This window comes from Ascaphus truei, chromosome 20, assembly GCF_040206685.1.
Source record: "Ascaphus truei isolate aAscTru1 chromosome 20, aAscTru1.hap1, whole genome shotgun sequence".
Lineage (NCBI taxonomy): Eukaryota > Metazoa > Chordata > Amphibia > Anura > Ascaphidae > Ascaphus > Ascaphus truei.
In genome coordinates this window covers 17,276,785-17,297,736 of record NC_134502.1, presented here as the reverse complement: position 1 = coordinate 17,297,736, position 20,952 = coordinate 17,276,785, and the positions used below count along the sequence as shown (strand labels likewise).

Below are 20,952 nucleotides of genomic sequence, written 5' to 3'. Positions count from 1 at the left end.
TCAAGGGGGCGACCCGCAGGTCAGGTTGTTGGTGATATCCCTGCTTCAGCACAGGTGGCTCGGTCAACCTGTGCTGAAGCAGGGGATATCCTTGTATTGCTGGCGGTGGCCCTTGAGGGCTGCAATTTCTTCGCGAGTGTATCCACGCTGTTTTAAAGTCACCGCTCGCGTCCTTGGTTGGCCAATTGTTTCTCGTCGCAGCAGCAGCAGCCGCTTGCAAGTACCGAGTACACCTGCGCAAAATCCAATATTTTTCGACGAGAGAAATGAAGTGTTGCGAAATAATACTGCAATTCTCAACAGATGCGACACTTGCGCTGTATCCTCCTCAAAATGGCCGCAAGGAGTGGCGTTCCAGCGTTTCCGTCACGTCCAATTGCAGCGCGAGACATCCGCAATGCTATTGGCTAGATCAACAAGATTTCTGATTGGTCAGAATTCCGGTTCTTTAGAATCCTTTCTATAAATTGCATAGAACTGTGAGCTCTGTGCCCAGGACATACCTGAGGACGAGAGGTAACTCTCAATGTATTACTTCCTGGTAACACATTTTATAAATAAAATACAAGTTCACTCATTTCAGAAAATATTAGATATATTAGAAAAACGATTCCATCATTCGAATCGGTATAACATTCCCTTTCCAGTGATGGATAATTGTTATGTATATTTTTTTTTTTAATTACATGGATGGAGTAACCAGCATTAAAACATGGAAAAAGCCAATTTTTCCACATTTTAGGCCACTAGTGTGTACAGGGTTCCGTTCTAAAGACACGCCGCAAAGCGAAAATCGCCGGAAACTGAAAAGGCGATTTTCGTTATGTGCGCATGCGCAGACGGGCAATGCGCCGTTCTACGCATGCGCAACATCGGCAAAAAAAAAACATTCTGCGCATGCGCAACCCGGACCGGCCCGTTCTGCACGTGCGTGACCCCGGACCGTCCCGTTCTCGGTACATGGCGGCCCCCTTCTCGGTACCGCCGTATCAACGGATCGCCAAAAAACCGGGGCCTTGCTGTATATCTAAAAAATAATTACATGTAAATATAAAATGTAAACGATTGAGCCGTTTGTCGCAGATTGCGAGTCGTAAAGACCCAGAGTAATATGCACCTTTTAATATACTTTGTGTTAAGGTTGGGTGATATAAATCGTTATCGTGGTGAAAAGATTGATATCATGGTAAATATGTTAAAATAAATGTCTGAAAATGTCCTATTAAATCTAAATAAAATGTGTTCTCAAAATAAATGCATTTCCTTGAGATGTACTAGAACAGAGACCGTCATTCCCAAACCCGTTCCATGTCTGCACTTACATTTCCTCACTTTCACGGCTCTCATCAGCCTAAAATCGCCCTCATCCCATCACTCTCCCCTACACTGTTATTTCCCTACTATCATCCTCATCCCATCACTCACCTAAACTGTTATCTCCATACTACCCTCCTCATCCCATCACTCACCCCTACACTGCTCCCATCTCCCTAACATACCCTCATCCCATCTCTCACCCACCCTGCTCCCATCTCATCTCTCACCCACCCTGCTCCCATCTCCCCAATATCCCTCTCATCCCATCACTCACCTACACTGTTATCTCCATACTACCCTCCTCATCCCATCACTCACCCCTACACTGCTCCCATCTCCCTAACATACCCTCATCCCATCTCTCACCCACCCTGCTCCCATCTCCCCAATATCCCTCTCATCCCATCACTCACCTACACTGTTATCTCCATACTACCCTCCTCATCCCATCACTCTCCCCTACACTGCTCCCATCTCCCTAACATACCCTCATCCCATCACTCTCCCCTACACTGCTCCCATCTCCCTAACATACCCTCATCCCATCACTCACCTACACTGCTCCCATCTACCCAACATCCCCCTCATCCCATCACTCACCTACACTGCTCCCATGCCCCTAACATACCCCTAACATACCCTTATCTCATAACTCGCCTACCCTGCTCCCATTCACCTCATCCCATAACTCACCCACCCTGCTCCCATCCCCCTAACATCCCCCTCATCCCATCACTCACCTACCCTGCTCCCATCCCCCTAACATCCCCCTCATCCCATAACTCACCCACACTGCTCCCATCTACCCAACATCCCCTCATCCCATCACTCACCTACACTGCTCCAATCTCCCTAACATCACCCTCATCCCATCACTCACCCACACTGCCCCATCTCCCTAACATCCCCCTCATCCCATCACTCACCTACCCTGCTCCCATCCCCCTAACATCCCCCTCATCCCATAACTCACCCACACTGCTCCCATCTACCCAACATCCCCTCATCCCATCACTCACCAACACTGCTCCCATCTCCCCAACATCCCTCTCATCCCATAACTCACCCACACTGCTCCCATCTCCCTAACATCCCCCTCATCCCATCACTCACCCACACTGCTCCCATCTCCCTAACATCCCCCTCATCCCATCACTCACCCACCCTGCTCCCATCTCCCTAACATCCCCCTCATCCCATCACTCACCCACACTGCTCCCATCTCCCTAACATCCCCCTCATCCCATCACTCACTTACACTGCTCCCATCACCCTAACATCCCCCTCATCCCATCAACCACCTACACTGCACCCATCACCCTAACATCCCCCTCATCCCATCACTCACCCACACTGCTCCCATCTCCCTAACATCCCCCTCATCCCATCACTCACCCACACTGCTCCCATCTCCCTAACATCCCCCTCATCCCATCACTCACCCACACTGCTCCCATCTCCCTAACATCCCCCTCATCCCATCACTCACCCACACTGCTCCCATCTCCCTAACATCCCCCTCATCCCATCACTCACTTACACTGCACCCATCACCCTAACATCCCCCTCATCCCATCACTCACCCACACTGCTCCCATCTCCCTAACATCCCCCTCATCCCATCACTCACCCACACTGCTCCCATCTCCCTAACATCCCTCTCATCCCATAACTCACCCACACTGCTCCCATCTCCCCAACATCCCTCTCATCCCATAACTCACCCACCCTGCTCCCATCTCCCCAACATCCCTCTCATCCCATAACTCACCCACACTGCTCCCATCTCCCCAACATCCCTCTCATCCCATAACTCACCCACCCTGCTCCCATCTCCCCAACATCCCTCTCATCCCATAACTCACCCACCCTGCTCCCATCTCCCTAACATCCCCCTCATCCCATAACTCACCCACACTGCTCCCATCTCCCTAACATCCCTCTCATCCCATAACTCACCCACACTGCTCCCATCTCCCCAACATCCCTCTCATCCCATAACTCACCCACCCTGCTCCCATCTCCCCAACATCCCTCTCATCCCATAACTCACCCACCCTGCTCCCATCTCCCCAACATCCCTCTCATCCCATAACTCACCCACACTGCTCCCATCTCCCCAACATCCCTCTCATCCCATAACTCACCTACACTGCTCCCATCTCCCCAACATCCCTCTCATCCCATAACTCACCCACACTGCTCCCATCTCCCCAACATCCCTCTCATCCCATAACTCACCCACCCTGCTCCCATCTCCCCAACATCCCTCTCATCCCATAACTCACCTACACTGCTCCCATCTCCCCAACATCCCTCTCATCCCATAACTCACCCACCCTGCTCCCATCTCCCCAACATCCCTCTCATCCCATAACTCACCCACCCTGCTCCCATCTCCCCAACATCCCTCTCATCCCATCACTGACCTACCCTGCTCCCATCTCCCTAACATCCCCTTGGCGCCGGGCGACATGGCGGTTTCCTATAGGACTGCGTGTCCCGGGAACGTTGTAAAGCAGCCAAATAGAGAACCCTGGAGGGGCTACCGTCGCCCACTACGGGGGTGAGTACCTCAGGAAGCGGCGGGCCCCCGGAGCTGGAATGAATGGGGTTAAACTCCGCAGGCTTCGATTCTGTATTTCAAAAAATGAAAATAATGGGGGGGGAGGGGGAGGAGGTTGAAAAATGACTTGAATTGCCTCTTTAACACCAAAAGTTGATTAGCGCAACGTGTGTGTGTGTGTGTTCCTACTGATATCCCTCTCCTGGCTTCCTATTAAGTCCTGTATTACACACACAATTCCCCTCCCCTCTTTTAATTTCTCCCTATGCACCATCCCGACTCTTGCGTTCTGCTCAAGGATGTCTTCTCTCTTCCCCCCTTTGTAACTAAAGCCCTCTCCCGCCTTAAACCTTTCTCACTGACTGCCCCACACCTCTGGAATGCCCTTCCCCTCAGTACCCGACTAGCACCCTCTATATCCACCTTTAAGACCCACCTTAAAACACACTTGCTTAACGAAGCATATGAATAGCACTGTGGCTGATACTTTACACCTCATACATCGACATTGGCCCCCTGCAGACACACTTACCAGAACACCCTCCTACTGTCTCTGTACGTTCTTCCTACCTACCAATTAGATTGTAAGCTCTGCGGGGCAGGGACACCTTTTCCTAATGTTACTTTCATGCCTGAAGCACTTCTTCCCGTTAACGTGTTTATATGATGATGTCACGTGTATTTCTGCTGTGAAGCGCTGTGTACATAGATGGTGCTATATAAAGAAAGATGTGTATGTGAGTGTAAATGTCGATCTGTATAGCCAGAATATATTTGTTTGTGATATCTGCAAAGAGGTGTTTAATTTTCTATGCCTCTCTTCCCCCGCCCCTCTGCCTCTCACCCCTCTCCTCCTCCCCCTCTGCTCTCCACTCTCCTCCTCCCCCTCTGCTTCTCTCCCTTTTGCCCTCTCTTTCCCCCCTCTGCCCCTCTCTCTTTCCCCCCTCTGCCCCTCTCTCTTTCCCCCCTCTGCCCCTCTCTCTTTCCCCCCTCTGCCCCTCTCTCTTTCCCCCCTCTGCCCCTCTCTCTTTCCCCCCTCTGCCCCTCTCTATTCCCCCCCCTCTGTCCCTCTCTATTCCCCCCCCTCTGTCCCTCTCTATTCCCCCCCCTCTGTCCCTCTCTATTCCCCCCCCTCTGTCCCTCTCTATTCCCCTCTCTATTCCCCCCCTCTGCCCCTCTCTATTCCCCCCCCTCTGCCCCTCTCTCTTCCCCCCCCTCTGCCCCTCTCTCTTCCCCCCCCTCTGCACCTCTTTCCCCCCCCCCTCTGCTCCTCTTTCTTTCTCCCCCCTCTGCTCCTCTCTCTTTCTCCTCCCTCTGCTCCTCTCTCTTCCCCCCCCCCTCCTCTGCCTCTCTCCCCCCGCCCCCCCTCCTCTCTCCCTCTGTTGCTTCCCTCTCAGAACACGGCTCAGCTGGAGCAGTTTGAGCGCTTGAAGACTCTGGGTACCGGCTCGTTTGGTCGTGTGATGCTGGTAAAACTCAAAGACAACGGCAATTACTATGCCATGAAAATCCTGGACAAGCAAAAGGTCAGGGGCAATAAGGCACTCGGGAGCTGGGTTACCTCATGCTACAGGGGCAATAAGGCACTCAGGAGCTGGGTTACTTCGTGCTACAGGGGCAATAAGGCACTCGGGAGCTGGGTTACCTCATGCTACAGGGGCAATAAGGCACTCGGGAGCTGGGTTACCTCATGCTACAGGGGCAATAAGGCACTCGGGAGCTGGGTTACCTCATGCTACTGGGCAATAAGGCACTCGGGAGCTGGGTTACCTCATGCTACTGGGGCAATAAGGCACTCGGGGGCTGGGTTACCTCATGCTACAGGGGCAATAAGGCACTCGGGAGCTGGGTTACCTCATGCTACAAGGGCAATAAGGCACTCGGGAGCTGGGTTACCTCGTGCTACAGGGGCAATAAGGCACTCGGGAGCTGGGTTACCTCATGCTACTGGGGCAATAAGGCACTCGGGAGCTGGGTTACCTCATGCTACAGGGGCAATAAGGCACTTTCCTCCCTCCCAGGTGGTGAAGTTGAAGCAGATCGAGCACACGCTGAATGAGAAGCGCATCCTGCAGGCTGTGAACTTCCCGTTCCTAGTGAGGCTGGAGTATTCCTTCAAGGTGAGGAGCAGCAGAGGCGCTGCAGCAACTGAGCTGTGTGTGAGGAGCAGCAGAGGGGCTGCAGTAACGGAGCTGTGTGTGAGGGAATAACAGGGGCTGCAGTAACGGAGCTGTGTGTGAGGGGATAACAAGGGCTGCAGTAACGGATCTGTGTGTGAGGGGATAACGGGGCTGCAGTAACGGAGCTGTGTGTGAGGGTGTAACGGGGGCTGCAGTAACTGAGCTGTGTGTGAGGGGATAACGGGGGCTGCAGTAACGGAGCTGTGTGTGAGGGGATAACGGGGGCTGCAGTAACGGAGCTGTGTGTGAGGGGATAACGGGGGCTGCAGTAACGGAGCTGTGTGTGAGGGGATAACGGGGGGCTGCAGTAACTGAGCTGTGTGTGAGGGGATAACGGGCTGCAGTAACGGAGCTGTGTGTGAGGGGATAACAGGGGCTGCAGTAACGGAGCTGTGTGTGAGGGGATAACAGGGGCTGCAGTAACGGAGCTGTGTGTGAGGGGATAACAGGGGCTGCAGTAACGGAGCTGTGTGTGAGGGGATAACAGGGGCTGCAGTAACTGAGCTGTGTGTGAGGGGATAACAGGGGCTGCAGTCACGGAGCTGTGTGTGAGGGGATAACAGGGGCTGCAGTAACGGAGCTGTGTGTGAGGGGATAACAGAGGCTGCAGTAACGGAGCTGTGTGTGAGGGGATAACAGGGGCTGCAGTAACGGATCTGTGTGTGAGGGGATAACAGGGGCTGCAGTAACGGAGCTGTGTGTGAGGGGATAACGGGGGCTGCAGTAACGGAGCTGTGTGTGAGGGGATAACAGGGGGCTGCAGTAACGGAGCTGTGTGTGAGGGGATAACGGGGCTGCAGTAACGGAGCTATGTGTGAGGGGATAACAGGGGCGGCAGTAACGGATCTGTGTGTGAGGGGATAACAGGGGCTGCAGTAACGGAGCTGTGTGTGAGGGGATAACAGGGGCTGCAGTAACGGAGCTGTGTGTGAGGGGATAACGGGCTGCAGTAACGGAGCTGTGTGTGAGGGGATAACAGGGGCTGCAGTAACGGAGCTGTGTGTGAGGGGATAACAGGGGCTGCAGTAACTGAGCTGTGTGTGAGGGGATAACAGGGGCTGCAGTCACGGAGCTGTGTGTGAGGGGATAACAGGGGCTGCAGTAACGGAGCTGTGTGTGAGGGGATAACAGAGGCTGCAGTAACGGAGCTGTGTGTGAGGGGATAACGGGGGGGCTGCAGTAACTGAGCTGTGTGTGAGGGGATAACAGGGGCTGCAGTAACGGATCTGTGTGTGAGGGGATAACAGGGGCTGCAGTAACGGAGCTGTGTGTGAGGGGATAACAGGGGGCTGCAGTAACGGAGCTGTGTGTGAGGGGATAACGGGGGCTGCAGTAACGGAGCTATGTGTGAGGGGATAACAGGGGCGGCAGTAACGGATCTGTGTGTGAGGGGATAACAGGGGCTGCAGTAACGGAGCTGTGTGTGAGGGGATAACAGGGGCTGCAGTAACGGAGCTGTGTGTGAGGGGATAACGGGCTGCAGTAACGGAGCTGTGTGTGAGGGGATAACAGGGGCTGCAGTAACGGAGCTGTGTGTGAGGGGATAACAGGGGCTGCAGTAACGGAGCTGTGTGTGAGGGGATAACAGGGGCTGCAGTAACGGATCTGTGTGTGAGGGGATAACAGGGGCTGCAGTAACGGAGCTGTGTGTGAGGGGATAACAGGGGCTGCAGTAACGGAGCTGTGTGTGAGGGGATAACGGGGGCTGCAGTAACGGAGCTGTGTGTGAGGGGATAACAGGGGCTGCAGTAACGGAGCTGTGTGTGAGGGGATAACAGAGGGGCTGCAGTAACTGAGCTGTGTGTGAGGGGATAACGGGGCTGCAGTAACGGAGCTGTGTGTGAGGGGATAACAGGGTCTGCAGTAACGGATCTGTGTGTGAGGGGATAACAGGGGCTGCAGTAACTGAGCTGTGTGTGAGGGGATAACAGGGGCTGCAGTAACGGAGCTGTGTGTGAGGGGATAACAGGGGCTGCAGTAACGGAGCTGTGTGTGAGGGGATAACAGGGGCTGCAGTAACGGAGCTGTGTGTGAGGGGATAACGGGGCTGCAGTAACTGAGCTGTGTGTGAGGGGATAACAGGGGCTGCAGTAACTGAGCTGTGTGTGAGGGGATAACGGGGGCTGCAGTAACGGAGCTGTGTGTGAGGGGATAACAGGGGGCTGCAGTAACGGAGCTGTGTGTGAGGGGATAACGGGGGCTGCAGTAACGGAGCTGTGTGTGAGGGGATAACAGGGGCTGCAGTAACGGATCTGTGTGTGAGGGGATAACAGGGGCTGCAGTAACTGAGCTGTGTGTGAGGGGATAACAGGGGCTGCAGTAACGGAGCTGTGTGTGAGGGGATAACAGAGGCTGCAGTAACGGAGCTGTGTGTGAGGGGATAACGGGGCTGCAGTAACGGAGCTGTATGTGAGGGGATAACGGGGCTGCAGTAACGGAGCTCTGTGTGAGGGGATAACAGGGGCTGCAGTAACGGAGCTGTGTGTGAGGGGATAACAGGGGCTGCAGTAACTGAGCTGTGTGTGAGGGGATAACAGGGGCTGCAGTAACGGAGCTGTGTGTGAGGGGATAACAGAGGCTGCAGTAACGGAGCTGTGTGTGAGGGGATAACAGGGCTGCAGTAACGGAGCTGTGTGTGAGGGGATAACAGGGGCTGCAGTAACGGATCTGTGTGTGAGGGGATAACGGGGCTGCAGTAACGGAGCTGTGTGTGAGGGGATAACAGGGGCTGCAGTAACGGAGCTGTGTGTGAGGGGATAACAGGGGCTGCAGTAACTGAGCTGTGTGTGAGGGGATAACGGGGGCTGCAGTAACGGAGCTGTGTGTGAGGGGATAACAGGGGGCTGCAGTAACGGAGCTGTGTGTGAGGGGATAACGGGGGCTGAAGTAACGGAACTTTGTGTGAGGGGATAACAGGGGCTGCAGTAACGGATCTGTGTGTGAGGGGATAACAGGGGCTGCAGTAACTGAGCTGTGTGTGAGGGGATAACGGGGGCTGCAGTAACGGAGCTGTGTGTGAGGGGATAACAGGGGCTGCAGTAACTGAGCTGTGTGTGAGGGGATAACAGGGGCTGCAGTAACGGAGCTGTGTGTGAGGGGATAACGGGGGCTGCAGTAACGGAGCTGTGTGTGAGGGGATAACAGGGGCTGCAGTAACGGAGCTGTGTGTGAGGGGATAACAGGGGCTGCAGTAACGGATCTGTGTGTGAGGGGATAACAGGGGCTGCAGTAACTGAGCTGTGTGTGAGGGGATAACAGGGGCTGCAGTAACGGAGCTGTGTGTGAGGGGATAACAGAGGCTGCAGTAACGGAGCTGTGTGTGAGGGGATAACAGAAGCTGTAGTAACGGAGCTGTGTGTGAGGGGATAACAGGGGCTGCAGTAACGGAGCTGTGTGTGAGGGGATAACAGGGGCTGCAGTGACGGAGCTGTGTGTGAGGGGATAACAGGGGGGCTGCAGTAACTGAGCTGTGTGTGAGGGGATAACGGGGCTGCAGTAACGGAGCTGTATGTGAGGGGATAACGGGGCTGCAGTAACGGAGCTCTGTGTGAGGGGATAACAGGGGCTGCAGTAACGGAGCTGTGTGTGAGGGGATAACAGGGGCTGCAGTAACTGAGCTGTGTGTGAGGGGATAACAGGGGCTGCAGTAACGGAGCTGTGTGTGAGGGGATAACAGAGGCTGCAGTAACGGAGCTGTGTGTGAGGGGATAACAGGGGCTGCAGTAACGGATCTGTGTGTGAGGGGATAACGGGGCTGCAGTAACGGAGCTGTGTGTGAGGGGATAACAGGGGCTGCAGTAACGGATCTGTGTGTGAGGGGATAACAGGGGCTGCAGTAACTGAGCTGTGTGTGAGGGGATAACGGGGGCTGCAGTAACGGAGCTGTGTGTGAGGGGATAACAGGGGGCTGCAGTAACGGAGCTGTGTGTGAGGGGATAACGGGGGCTGAAGTAACGGAACTTTGTGTGAGGGGATAACAGGGGCTGCAGTAACGGATCTGTGTGTGAGGGGATAACAGGGGCTGCAGTAACTGAGCTGTGTGTGAGGGGATAACGGGGGCTGCAGTAACGGAGCTGTGTGTGAGGGGATAACAGGGGCTGCAGTAACTGAGCTGTGTGTGAGGGGATAACAGGGGCTGCAGTAACGGAGCTGTGTGTGAGGGGATAACGGGGGCTGCAGTAACGGAGCTGTGTGTGAGGGGATAACAGGGGCTGCAGTAACGGAGCTGTGTGTGAGGGGATAACGGGCTGCAGTAACTGAGCTGTGTGTGAGGGGATAACAGGGGCTGCAGTAACGGAGCTGTGTGTGAGGGGATAACAGGGGCTGCAGTAACGGAGCTGTGTGTGAGGGGATAACAGGGGCTGCAGTAACTGAGCTGTGTGTGAGGGGATAACGGGGGCTGCAGTAACGGAGCTGTGTGTGAGGGGATAACAGGGGCTGCAGTAACGGAGCTGTGTGTGAGGGGATAACAGGGGCTGCAGTAACGGAGCTGTGTGTGAGGGGATAACAGGGGCTGCAGTAACGGAGCTGTGTGTGAGGGGATAACAGGGGCTGCAGTAACGGAGCTGTGTGTGAGGGGATAACAGGGGCTGCAGTAACTGAGCTGTGTGTGAGGGGATAACAGGGGCTGCAGTCACGGAGCTGTGTGTGAGGGGATAACAGGGGCTGCAGTAACGGAGCTGTGTGTGAGGGGATAACAGAGGCTGCAGTAACGGAGCTGTGTGTGAGGGGATAACAGGGGCTGCAGTAACGGAGCTGTGTGTGAGGGGATAACAGGGGCTGCAGTAACGGAGCTGTGTGTGAGGGGATAACAGGGGCTGCAGTAACGGATCTGTGTGTGAGGGGATAACAGGGGCTGCAGTAACGGAGCTGTGTGTGAGGGGATAACGGGGGCTGCAGTAACGGAGCTGTGTGTGAGGGGATAACAGGGGGCTGCAGTAACGGAGCTGTGTGTGAGGGGATAACGGGGGCTGCAGTAACGGAGCTATGTGTGAGGGGATAACGGGGGCGGCAGTAACGGATCTGTGTGTGAGGGGATAACAGGGGCTGCAGTAACGGAGCTGTGTGTGAGGGGATAACAGGGGCTGCAGTAACGGAGCTGTGTGTGAGGGGATAACGGGCTGCAGTAACGGAGCTGTGTGTGAGGGGATAACAGGGGCTGCAGTAACGGAGCTGTGTGTGAGGGGATAACAGGGGCTGCAGTAACGGAGCTGTGTGTGAGGGGATAACAGGGGCTGCAGTAACGGATCTGTGTGTGAGGGGATAACAGGGGCTGCAGTAACGGAGCTGTGTGTGAGGGGATAACAGGGGCTGCAGTAACGGAGCTGTGTGTGAGGGGATAACGGGGGCTGCAGTAACGGAGCTGTGTGTGAGGGGATAACAGGGGCTGCAGTAACGGATCTGTGTGTGAGGGGATAACAGGGGCTGCAGTAACTGAGCTGTGTGTGAGGGGATAACAGGGGCTGCAGTAACGGAGCTGTGTGTGAGGGGATAACAGGGGCTGCAGTAACGGAGCTGTGTGTGAGGGGATAACAGGGGCTGCAGTAACGGAGCTGTGTGTGAGGGGATAACGGGGCTGCAGTAACTGAGCTGTGTGTGAGGGGATAACAGGGGCTGCAGTAACTGAGCTGTGTGTGAGGGGATAACGGGGGCTGCAGTAACGGAGCTGTGTGTGAGGGGATAACAGGGGGCTGCAGTAACGGAGCTGTGTGTGAGGGGATAACGGGGGCTGCAGTAACGGAGCTGTGTGTGAGGGGATAACAGGGGCTGCAGTAACGGATCTGTGTGTGAGGGGATAACAGGGGCTGCAGTAACTGAGCTGTGTGTGAGGGGATAACAGGGGCTGCAGTAACGGAGCTGTGTGTGAGGGGATAACAGAGGCTGCAGTAACGGAGCTGTGTGTGAGGGGATAACGGGGGCTGCAGTAACGGAGCTGTGTGTGAGGGGATAACAGGGGCTGCAGTAACGGATCTGTGTGTGAGGGGATAACAGGGGCTGCAGTAACTGAGCTGTGTGTGAGGGGATAACAGGGGCTGCAGTAACGGAGCTGTGTGTGAGGGGATAACAGGGGCTGCAGTAACTGAGCTGTGTGTGAGGGGATAACAGAGGCTGCAGTAACGGAGCTGTGTGTGAGGGGATAACAGAAGCTGTAGTAACGGAGCTGTGTGTGAGGGGATAACAGGGGCTGCAGTAACGGAGCTGTGTGTGAGGGGATAACAGGGGCTGCAGTAACGGAGCTGTGTGTGAGGGGATAACAGGGGGGCTGCAGTAACTGAGCTGTGTGTGAGGGGATAACGGGGCTGCAGTAACAGAGCTGTATGTGAGGGGATAACGGGGCTGCAGTAACGGAGCTCTGTGTGAGGGGATAACAGGGGCTGCAGTAACGGAGCTGTGTGTGAGGGGATAACAGGGGCTGCAGTAACTGAGCTGTGTGTGAGGGGATAACAGGGGCTGCAGTAACGGAGCTGTGTGTGAGGGGATAACAGAGGCTGCAGTAACGGAGCTGTGTGTGAGGGGATAACAGGGGCTGCAGTAACGGATCTGTGTGTGAGGGGATAACGGGGCTGCAGTAACGGAGCTGTGTGTGAGGGGATAACAGGGGCTGCAGTAACGGAGCTGTGTGTGAGGGGATAACAGGGGCTGCAGTAACGGAGCTGTGTGTGAGGGGATAACGGGGCTGCAGTAACGGAGCTGTGTGTGAGGGGATAACAGGGGCTGCAGTAACGGAGCTGTGTGTGAGGGGATAACAGGGGCTGCAGTAACGTAGCTGTGTGTGAGGGGATAACAGGGGCTGCAGTATCTGAGCTGTGTGTGAGGGGATAACAGGGGCTGCTGTAACGGAGCTGTGTGTGAGGGGATAACGGGGCTGCAGTAACGGAGCTGTGTGTGAGGGGATAACAGGGGCTGCAGTATCTGAGCTGTGTGTGAGGGGATAACGGGGGCTGCAGTAACTGAGCTGTGTGTGAGGGGATAACGGGGCTGCAGTAATGGAGCTGTGTGTGAGGGGATAACGGGCTGCAGTAACGGAGCTGTGTGTGAGGGGATAACAGGGGCTGCAGTAACGGAGCTGTGTGTGAGGGGATAACAGGGGCTGCAGTAACGGAGCTGTGTGTGAGGGGATAACGGGGGCTGCAGTAACTGAGCTGTGTGTGAGGGGATAACGGGCTGCAGTAACGGAGCTGTGTGTGAGGGGATAACAGGGGCTGCAGTAATGGAGCTGTGTGTGAGGGGATAACCCACGGCTGCAGTAATGGAGCTGTGTGTGAGGGGATAACAGGGGCTGCAGTAACAGAGCTGTGTGTGAGGGGATAACAGGGGGGCTGCAGTAACTGAGCTGTGTGTGAGGGGATAACAGGGGCTGCAGTAACTGAGCTGTGTGTGAGGGGATAACAGGGGCTGCAGTAACGGAGCTGTGTGTGAGGGGATAACGGGGGCTGCAGTAACTGAGCTGTGTGTGAGGGGATAACGGGGCTGCAGTAACGGAGCTGTGTGTGAGGGGATAACAGGGGCTGCAGTAACGGAGCTGTGTGTGAGGGGATAACAGGGGCTGCAGTAACGGAGCTGTGTGTGAGGGGATAGCGGGGGCTGCAGTAACGGAGCTGTGTGTGAGGGGATAACGGGGGCTGCAGTAACGGAGCTGTGTGTGAGGGGATAACAGGGGGCTGCAGTAACGGAGCTGTGTGTGAGGGGATAACGGGGGCTGCAGTAACGGAGCTGTGTGTGAGGGGATAACGGTAGCTGCAGTAACTGAGCTGTGTGTGAGGGGATAACAGGGGGGCTGCAGTAACGGAGCTGTGTGTGAGGGGATAACAGGGGCTGCAGTAATGGAGCTGTGTGTGAGGGGATAACAGGGGCTGCAGTAACGGAGCTGTGTGTGAGGGGATAACAGGGGGGCTGCAGTAACTGAGCTGTGTGTGAGGGGATAACAGGGGCTGCAGTAACTGAGCTGTGTGTGAGGGGATAACAGGGGCTGCAGTAACGGAGCTGTGTGTGAGGGGATAACAGGGGCTGCAGTAACGGAGCTGTGTGTGAGGGGATAACGGGGGCTGCAGTAACTGAGCTGTGTGTGAGGGGATAACGGGGCTGCAGTAATGGAGCTGTGTGTGAGGGGATAACGGGGGCTGCAGTAACGGAGCTGTGTGTGAGGGGATAACGGGGGCTGCAGTAACTGAGCTGTGTGTGAGGGGATAACGGGGCTGCAGTAACGGAGCTGTGTGTGAGGGGATAACAGGGGCTGCAGTAACTGAGCTGTGTGTGAGGGGATAATGGGGGCTGCAGTAACGGAGCTGTGTGTGAGGGGATAACGGGGGCTGTAGTAACGGAGCTGTGTGTGAGGGGATAACCGGGGGCTGCAGTAACGGAGCTGTGTGTGAGGGGATAACAGGGGCTGCAGTAACGGAGTTGTGTGTGAGGGGATAACGGGGGCTGCAGTAACGGAGCTGTGTGTGAGGGGATAACGGGCTGCAGTAACGGAGCTGTGTGTGAGGGGATAACGGGGCTGCAGTAACGGAGCTGTGTGTGAGGGGATAACGGGGGCTGCAGTAACGGAGCTGTGTGTGAGGGGATAACAGGGGCTGCAGTAACGGAGCTGTGTGTGAGGGGATAACAGGGGCTGCAGTAACGGAGCTGTGTGTGAGGGGATAACGGGGGCTGTAGTAACGGAGCTGTGTGTGAGGGGATAACCGGGGGCTGTAGTAACGGAGCTGTGTGTGAGGGGATAACCGGGGGCTGCAGTAACGGAGCTGTGTGTGAGGGGATAACAGGGGCTGCAGTAACGGAGCTGTGTGTGAGGGGATAACAGGGGCTGCAGTAACGGAGCTGTGTGTGAGGGGATAACGGGGGCTGCAGTAACGGAGCTGTGTGTGAGGGGATAACGGGCTGCAGTAACGGAGCTGTGTGTGAGGGGATAACGGGGGCTGCAGTAACGGAGCTGTGTGTGAGGGGATAACGGGGGGCTGCAGTAACTGAGCTGTGTGTGAGGGGATAACAGGGGCTGCAGTAACGGAGCTGTGTGTGAGGGGATAACAGAAGCTGTAGTAACGGAGCTGTGTGTGAGGGGATAACGGGGCTGCAGTAACGGAGCTGTGTGTGAGGGGATAACGGGGGCTGCAGTAACGGAGCTGTGTGTGAGGGGATAACAGGGGCTGCAGTAACGGAGCTGTGTGTGAGGGGATAACAGGGGGGCTGCAGTAACTGAGCTGTGTGTGAGGGGATAACAGGGGCTGCAGTAACGGAGCGGTGTGTGAGGGGATAACAGGGGCTGCAGTAACGGAGCTGTGTGTGAGGGGATAACAGGGGGCTGCAGTAACGGAGCTGTGTGTGAGGGGATAACAGGGGCTGCAGTAACGGAGCTGTGTGTGAGGGGATAACGGGGCTGCAGTAATGGAGCTGTGTGTGAGGGGATAACAGGGGCTGCAGTAACTGAGCTGTGTGTGAGGGGATAACAGGGGGCTGCAGTATCGGAGCTGTGTGTGAGGGAATAACAAGGGGCTGCAGTAACGGAGCTGTGTGTGAGGGGATAACAGGGGGCTGCAGTAACGGAGCTGTGTGTGAGGGGATAACAGGGGCTGCAGTAACGGAGCTGTGTGTGAGGGGATAACAGGGGCTGCAGTAACGGATCTGTGTGTGAGGGGATAACAGGGGCTGCAGTAACGGAGCTGTGTGTGAGGGGATAACAGGGGGCTGCAGTAACTGAGCTGTGTGTGAGGGGATAACAGGGGCTGCAGTAACGGAGCTGTGTGTGAGGGGATAACAGGGGCTGCAGTAACTGAGCGGTGTGTGAGGGGATAACGGGGGCTGCAGTATCGGAGCTGTGTGTGAGGGGATAACGGGCTGCAGTAACGGGCTGCAGTAACGGAGCTGTGTGTGAGGGGATAACAGGGGCTGCAGTAACGGAGCTGTGTGTGAGGGGATAACAGGGGCTGCAGTAACGGAGCTGTGTGTGAGGGGATAACGGGGGCTGCAGTAACGGAGCTGTGTGTGAGGGGATAACAGGGCTGCAGTAACGGAGCTGTGTGTGAGGGGATAACGGGGCTGCAGTAACGGAGCTGTGTGTGAGGGGATAACGGGGGCTGCAGTGACGGAGCTGTGTGTGAGGGGATAACAGGGGGGCTGCAGTATCTGAGCTGTGTGTGAGGGGATAACGGGGGCTGCAGTAACGGAGCTGTGTGTGAGGGGATAACAGGGGCTGCAGTAACGGATCTGTGTGTGAGGGGATAACGGGGCTGCAGTAACGGAGCTGTGTGTGAGGGGATAACAGGGGCTGCAGTAACGGAGCTGTGTGTGAGGGGATGACAGGGGCTGCAGTAACGGAGCTGTGTGTGAGGGGATAACGGGGCTGCAGTAACGGAGCTGTGTGTGAGGGGATAACAGGGGCTGCAGTAACGGAGCTGTGTGTGAGGGGATAACAGGGGCTGCAGTAACGGAGCTGTGTGTGAGGGGATAACAGGGGCTGCAGTAACGGAGCTGTGTGTGAGGGGATAACAGGGGCTGCAGTATCTGAGCTGTGTGTGAGGGGATAACAGGGGCTGCAGTAACGGAGCTGTGTGTGAGGGGATAACAGGGGCTGCAGTAACGGAGCTGTGTGTGAGGGGATAACGGGGCTGCAGTAACGGAGCTGTGTGTGAGGGGATAACAGGGGCTGCAGTATCTGAGCTGTGTGTGAGGGGATAACGGGGGCTGCAGTAACTGAGCTGTGTGTGAGGGGATAACGGGCTGCAGTAACGGAGCTGTGTGTGAGGGGATAACAGGGGCTGCAGTAACGGAGCTGTGTGTGAGGGGATAACAGGGGCTGCAGTAACGGAGCTGTGTGTGAGGGGATAACGGGGGCTGCAGTAACTGAGCTGTGTGTGAGGGGTAACGGGGCTGCAGTAATGGAGCTGTGTGTGAGGGGATAACGGGCTGAAGTAACGGAGCTGTGTGTGAGGGGATAACAGGGGGCTGCAGTAACGGAGCTGTGTGTGAGGGGATAACAGGGGGGCTGCAGTAACGGAGCTGTGTGTGAGGGGATAACAGGGGGCTGCTGTAATGGAGCTGTGTGTGAGGGGATAACAGAGGCTGCAGTAACTGAGCTGTGTGTGAGGGGATAACGGGGGCTGCAGTAACGGAGCTGTGTGTGAGGGGATAACAGGGGCTGCAGTAACGGAGCTGTGTGTGAGGGGATAACAGGGGCTGCAGTAATGGAGCTGTGTGTGAGGGGATAACAGGGGCTGCAGTAATGGAGCTGTGTGTGAGGGGATAACGGGTTGCAGTAACGGAGCTGTGTGTGAGGGGATAACAGGGGGGCTGCAGTAACTGAGCTGTGTGTGAGGGGATAACGGGCTGCAGTAACTGAGCTGTGTGTGAGGGGATAACAGGGGCTGCAGTAACGGAGCTGTGTGTGAGGGGATAACGGGGGCTGCAGTAACTGAGCTGTGTGTGAGGGGATAACGGGGCTGCAGTAACGGAGCTGTGTGTGAGGGGATAACAGGGGGCTGCAGTAACTGAGCTGTGTGTGAGGGGATAACGGGGGCTGCAGTAACGGAGCTGTGTGAGAGTGGATAACGGGGCTGCAGTAACGGAGCTGTGTGTGAGGGGATAACAGGGGCTGCAGTAACGGAGCTGTGTGTGAGGGGATAACAGGGGCTGCAGTAACGGAGCTGTGTGTGAGGGGATAACAGGGGCTGCAGTAACGGAGCTGTGTGTGAGGGGATAGCGGGGGCTGCAGTAACGGAGCTGTGTGTGAGGGGATAACGGGGGCTGCAGTAACGGAGCTGTGTGTGAGGGGATAACAGGGGGCTGCAGTAACGGAGCTGTGTGTGAGGGGATAACGGGGGCTGCAGTAACAGAGCTGTGTGTGAGGGGATAACGGTAGCTGCAGTAACTGAGCTGTGTGTGAGGGGATAACAGGGGGGCTGCAGTAACGGAGCTGTGTGTGAGGGGATAACGGGGCTGCAGTAACGGAGCTGTGTGTGAGGGGATAACAGGGACTGCAGTAACGGAGCTGTGTGTGAGGGGATAACAGAGGCTGCAGTAACTGAGCTGTGTGTGAGGGGATAACAGGGGCTGCAGTGATGTGTGAGGGGAAATAGCAGTACACGTAGTAGTGACTGAGTCCTCTCTCTATATTCTCCCCTTTTCTCTCATTTCTCTTCTCCCCCTCTTTATCTCCGCTTCTCCCCTCCCCCTTCCCGTCTCTCCCCTTCCCCTCCCCTGTCTCTTCCCCTTCGCCTCTCCCCCCTCCCCTGTCTCTCCCCCTCTCCCCCCTCCCCCCCCCTCCCCTCTCCCGTCTCTCCCCTGTCTCTCCCCCCTCCCCTGTCTCTCCCCCCTCCCCTGTCTCTCCCCCCTCCCCTGTCTCTCCCCTCTCCCGTCTCTCCCCTCCCCCCTCTCTCCCCTCTCAGGATAACACTAATCTGTACATGGTGATGGAGTACGTTGCTGGGGGGGAGATGTTTTCTCACCTTCGCCGGATCGGACGCTTCAGGTAACAACCATAAGTGGGTAAGAAGTCCGGCAGAGGTGACAGGAGGACACCAGCGGTGCCACATAGAGAAGAAGGCATGGGGCATAGAGGCGGCTCTGTGAGAGAGGACACAGAGGTGACAGAGGGAGGTGACAGTGACACCATGGGACGGGCCACTGAGAGGTGACAGTGACACCATGGGACGGGACACTGAGAGGTGACAGTGACACCATGGGACGGGACACTGAGAGGTGACAGTGACACCATGGGACGGGACACTGAGAGGTGACAGTGACACCATGGGACGGGACACTGAGAGGTGACAGTGACACCATGGGACGGGCCACTGAGAGGTGACAGTGACACCATGGGACGGGACACTGAGAGGTGACAGTGACACCATGGGACGGGACACTGAGAGGTGACAGTGACACCATGGGACGGGACACTGAGAGGTGACAGAGGGAGGTGGCAGTGAGACAGGGGCACTAACGTGCCAGTGATATCATGAAACCAAGACACAGCCGATCGCACAGTGCCAGAGGTGACACGCAGCCAGGAAATCGTGACGGCGATACAGTGACACGTAGAGGTGACGCAGTGTGGTGACGACCAGTGCTTGCCGTTGGAAGGGTGACACCGGCCCTGTGTGACTCCCCCTGTGTGACAGCTGTCCCCCTCTCCATGCAGTGAACCTCATGCCCGCTTCTACGCGTCTCAGATCGTATTAACCTTCGAGTATCTGCACTTCCTGGATCTTATATACAGAGACCTGAAGCCAGAGAACCTCCTAATAGACCAGCAGGGCTATATTCAGGTAATATACAGCGTGCAGGGGGAGGCTATATACTTTTAATATACACAGGGGTGGGGCTGTATACCGGTAATATGTAACGGGGGTCGGGCCGGACACACGTCGCAAAAGAAGCTTCCCAACAGCCGGCATTCATGGCCACTGCCTCACACCCACTGTCCCTCCTACCAACCATTGTGGCCAAGCCCTGCCATCCTCTGCACTTATTCCCCCACCTGCTGTAAGTCTCCCATCATACCGCTTGGACACGCACGGCGCATGCAACACGCCTCTTCTCTTAGAGGCCGCCCACAGAGCGCGCGACCCCACGAGCGAAGACGACGCGATTCTCGGCAAGACCAATAATCGCGTCTTGGCCGTGCGAGACGGCTGGGTCACGTGCGCGGTTCAGCCAGGAAGGGGCATGTCACGGCCACGCCTCCCCGTCGCCGCAGACCTCCGTGCAGGTTTTGCGCGGGCGGCAGGCGCGCGTGACGTCACGCGCGCGCGGAGCAGCTATGATCACACCCTTAGATTGTAAGCTCTGCGGGGCAGGGATTTCCTTTCCCAATGTCTGACTTTGCTGCGCTTATTGTATTATTATAATTTGCTGTGCTGTATTCTCTGTGAAGCGCTGAGTACACTTTTGGCGCTACATAAATAAAGATATACATACAGGTAATATATACCGGAGGCTGTGTACAGTTAGCTGATGGATGTGCGCGCCCAGCTCCAGGTGGCCATGTGTGCCCCTCCCCCCCCCCATGTACTGTCACTGCCACCTTGTCTCCTCCTAGGTGACAGATTTTGGGTTCGCCAAGCGAGTGAAGGGCAGGACTTGGACTCTATGCGGTACTCCCGAGTACCTCGCCCCCGAGATCATCCTTAGCAAGGTGAGCGACGCCAAACGTAGGTCGTCTCTGTGGATTGGTGGCTCTCCCGTTCGGATCGATGGACCAATGGGACCTTTTGATAAAAAATATACTCCCGTGGTATCTCCCTGTCCCGATGTCTCGGGTGTAAGAATGTGGATCGGTGGCTCTTGTGGCCTGATTGAGAAGCTCCTGCCTAATCCCCCTTTCCCCTGCGTCTGAGGTGTAGGATAAGGCGGCGTCCATGCTGCCGAAGACCGCGCGGAGGCGTGTCGCGGCGCGATCACAGTGCCCTAAGACCGTGATCGTGCCCGTAGGCCGTGCGTGCGACATCAGAAGGGGGGGAGTGATTCCTGCAATGGGGGGGGGGGGCGAACCAGCTCCGTGATGTCACAGGCGCGCCCATGGACACGCCCACCGTGTCCAGAAAAAGCTCCCGCTGAAAGCGGGTGACGTCACGCCTCCGCGCGGTCTTCGGAAGCATGGCCGCCGCCTAAGGTTGGACATTATCGTACACCTGGTGGTGGGGTTGAGGTGATACCTTCTTTGTAATTCTTCCATCTCTGTGTCTTGAGGTGTATGATAAGGTTGGACATTATCGTACACCATATGTAATGTGTGTATGTACACGTGTGTGTGTGTGTGTGTGTGTATGTACACGTGTGTGTGTGTGTGTGTGTGTGTGTGTGTGTGTGTGTGTGTGTGTGTGTGTGTGTGTGTGTGTGTGTGTGTGTGTGTGTGTGTGCGCGCACACACACACACTGTTCTCTCTGTCTGGCGGGTAT

The 20,952-nt window shown here is 56.1% G+C and overlaps 1 protein-coding gene across 13 annotated transcripts in view; it reads left to right on the top strand.

Moving 5' to 3' along the window:
- PRKACA (protein kinase cAMP-activated catalytic subunit alpha) overlaps window positions 1–20,952 on the top strand; it is a 72,178-nt gene that overhangs the window by 47,157 nt on the left and 4,069 nt on the right. For all 13 annotated transcript variants that reach the window (XM_075577343.1, XM_075577347.1, XM_075577340.1 and 10 more), the window contains 5 exons: window positions 5,281–5,409; window positions 5,905–6,003; window positions 18,441–18,523; window positions 19,193–19,319; window positions 20,093–20,188. In XM_075577343.1, coding sequence (XP_075433458.1) covers window positions 5,281–5,409; window positions 5,905–6,003; window positions 18,441–18,523; window positions 19,193–19,319; window positions 20,093–20,188 — 534 coding nt within the window. The remainder of the gene's footprint in view (window positions 1–5,280; window positions 5,410–5,904; window positions 6,004–18,440; window positions 18,524–19,192; window positions 19,320–20,092; window positions 20,189–20,952) is intronic.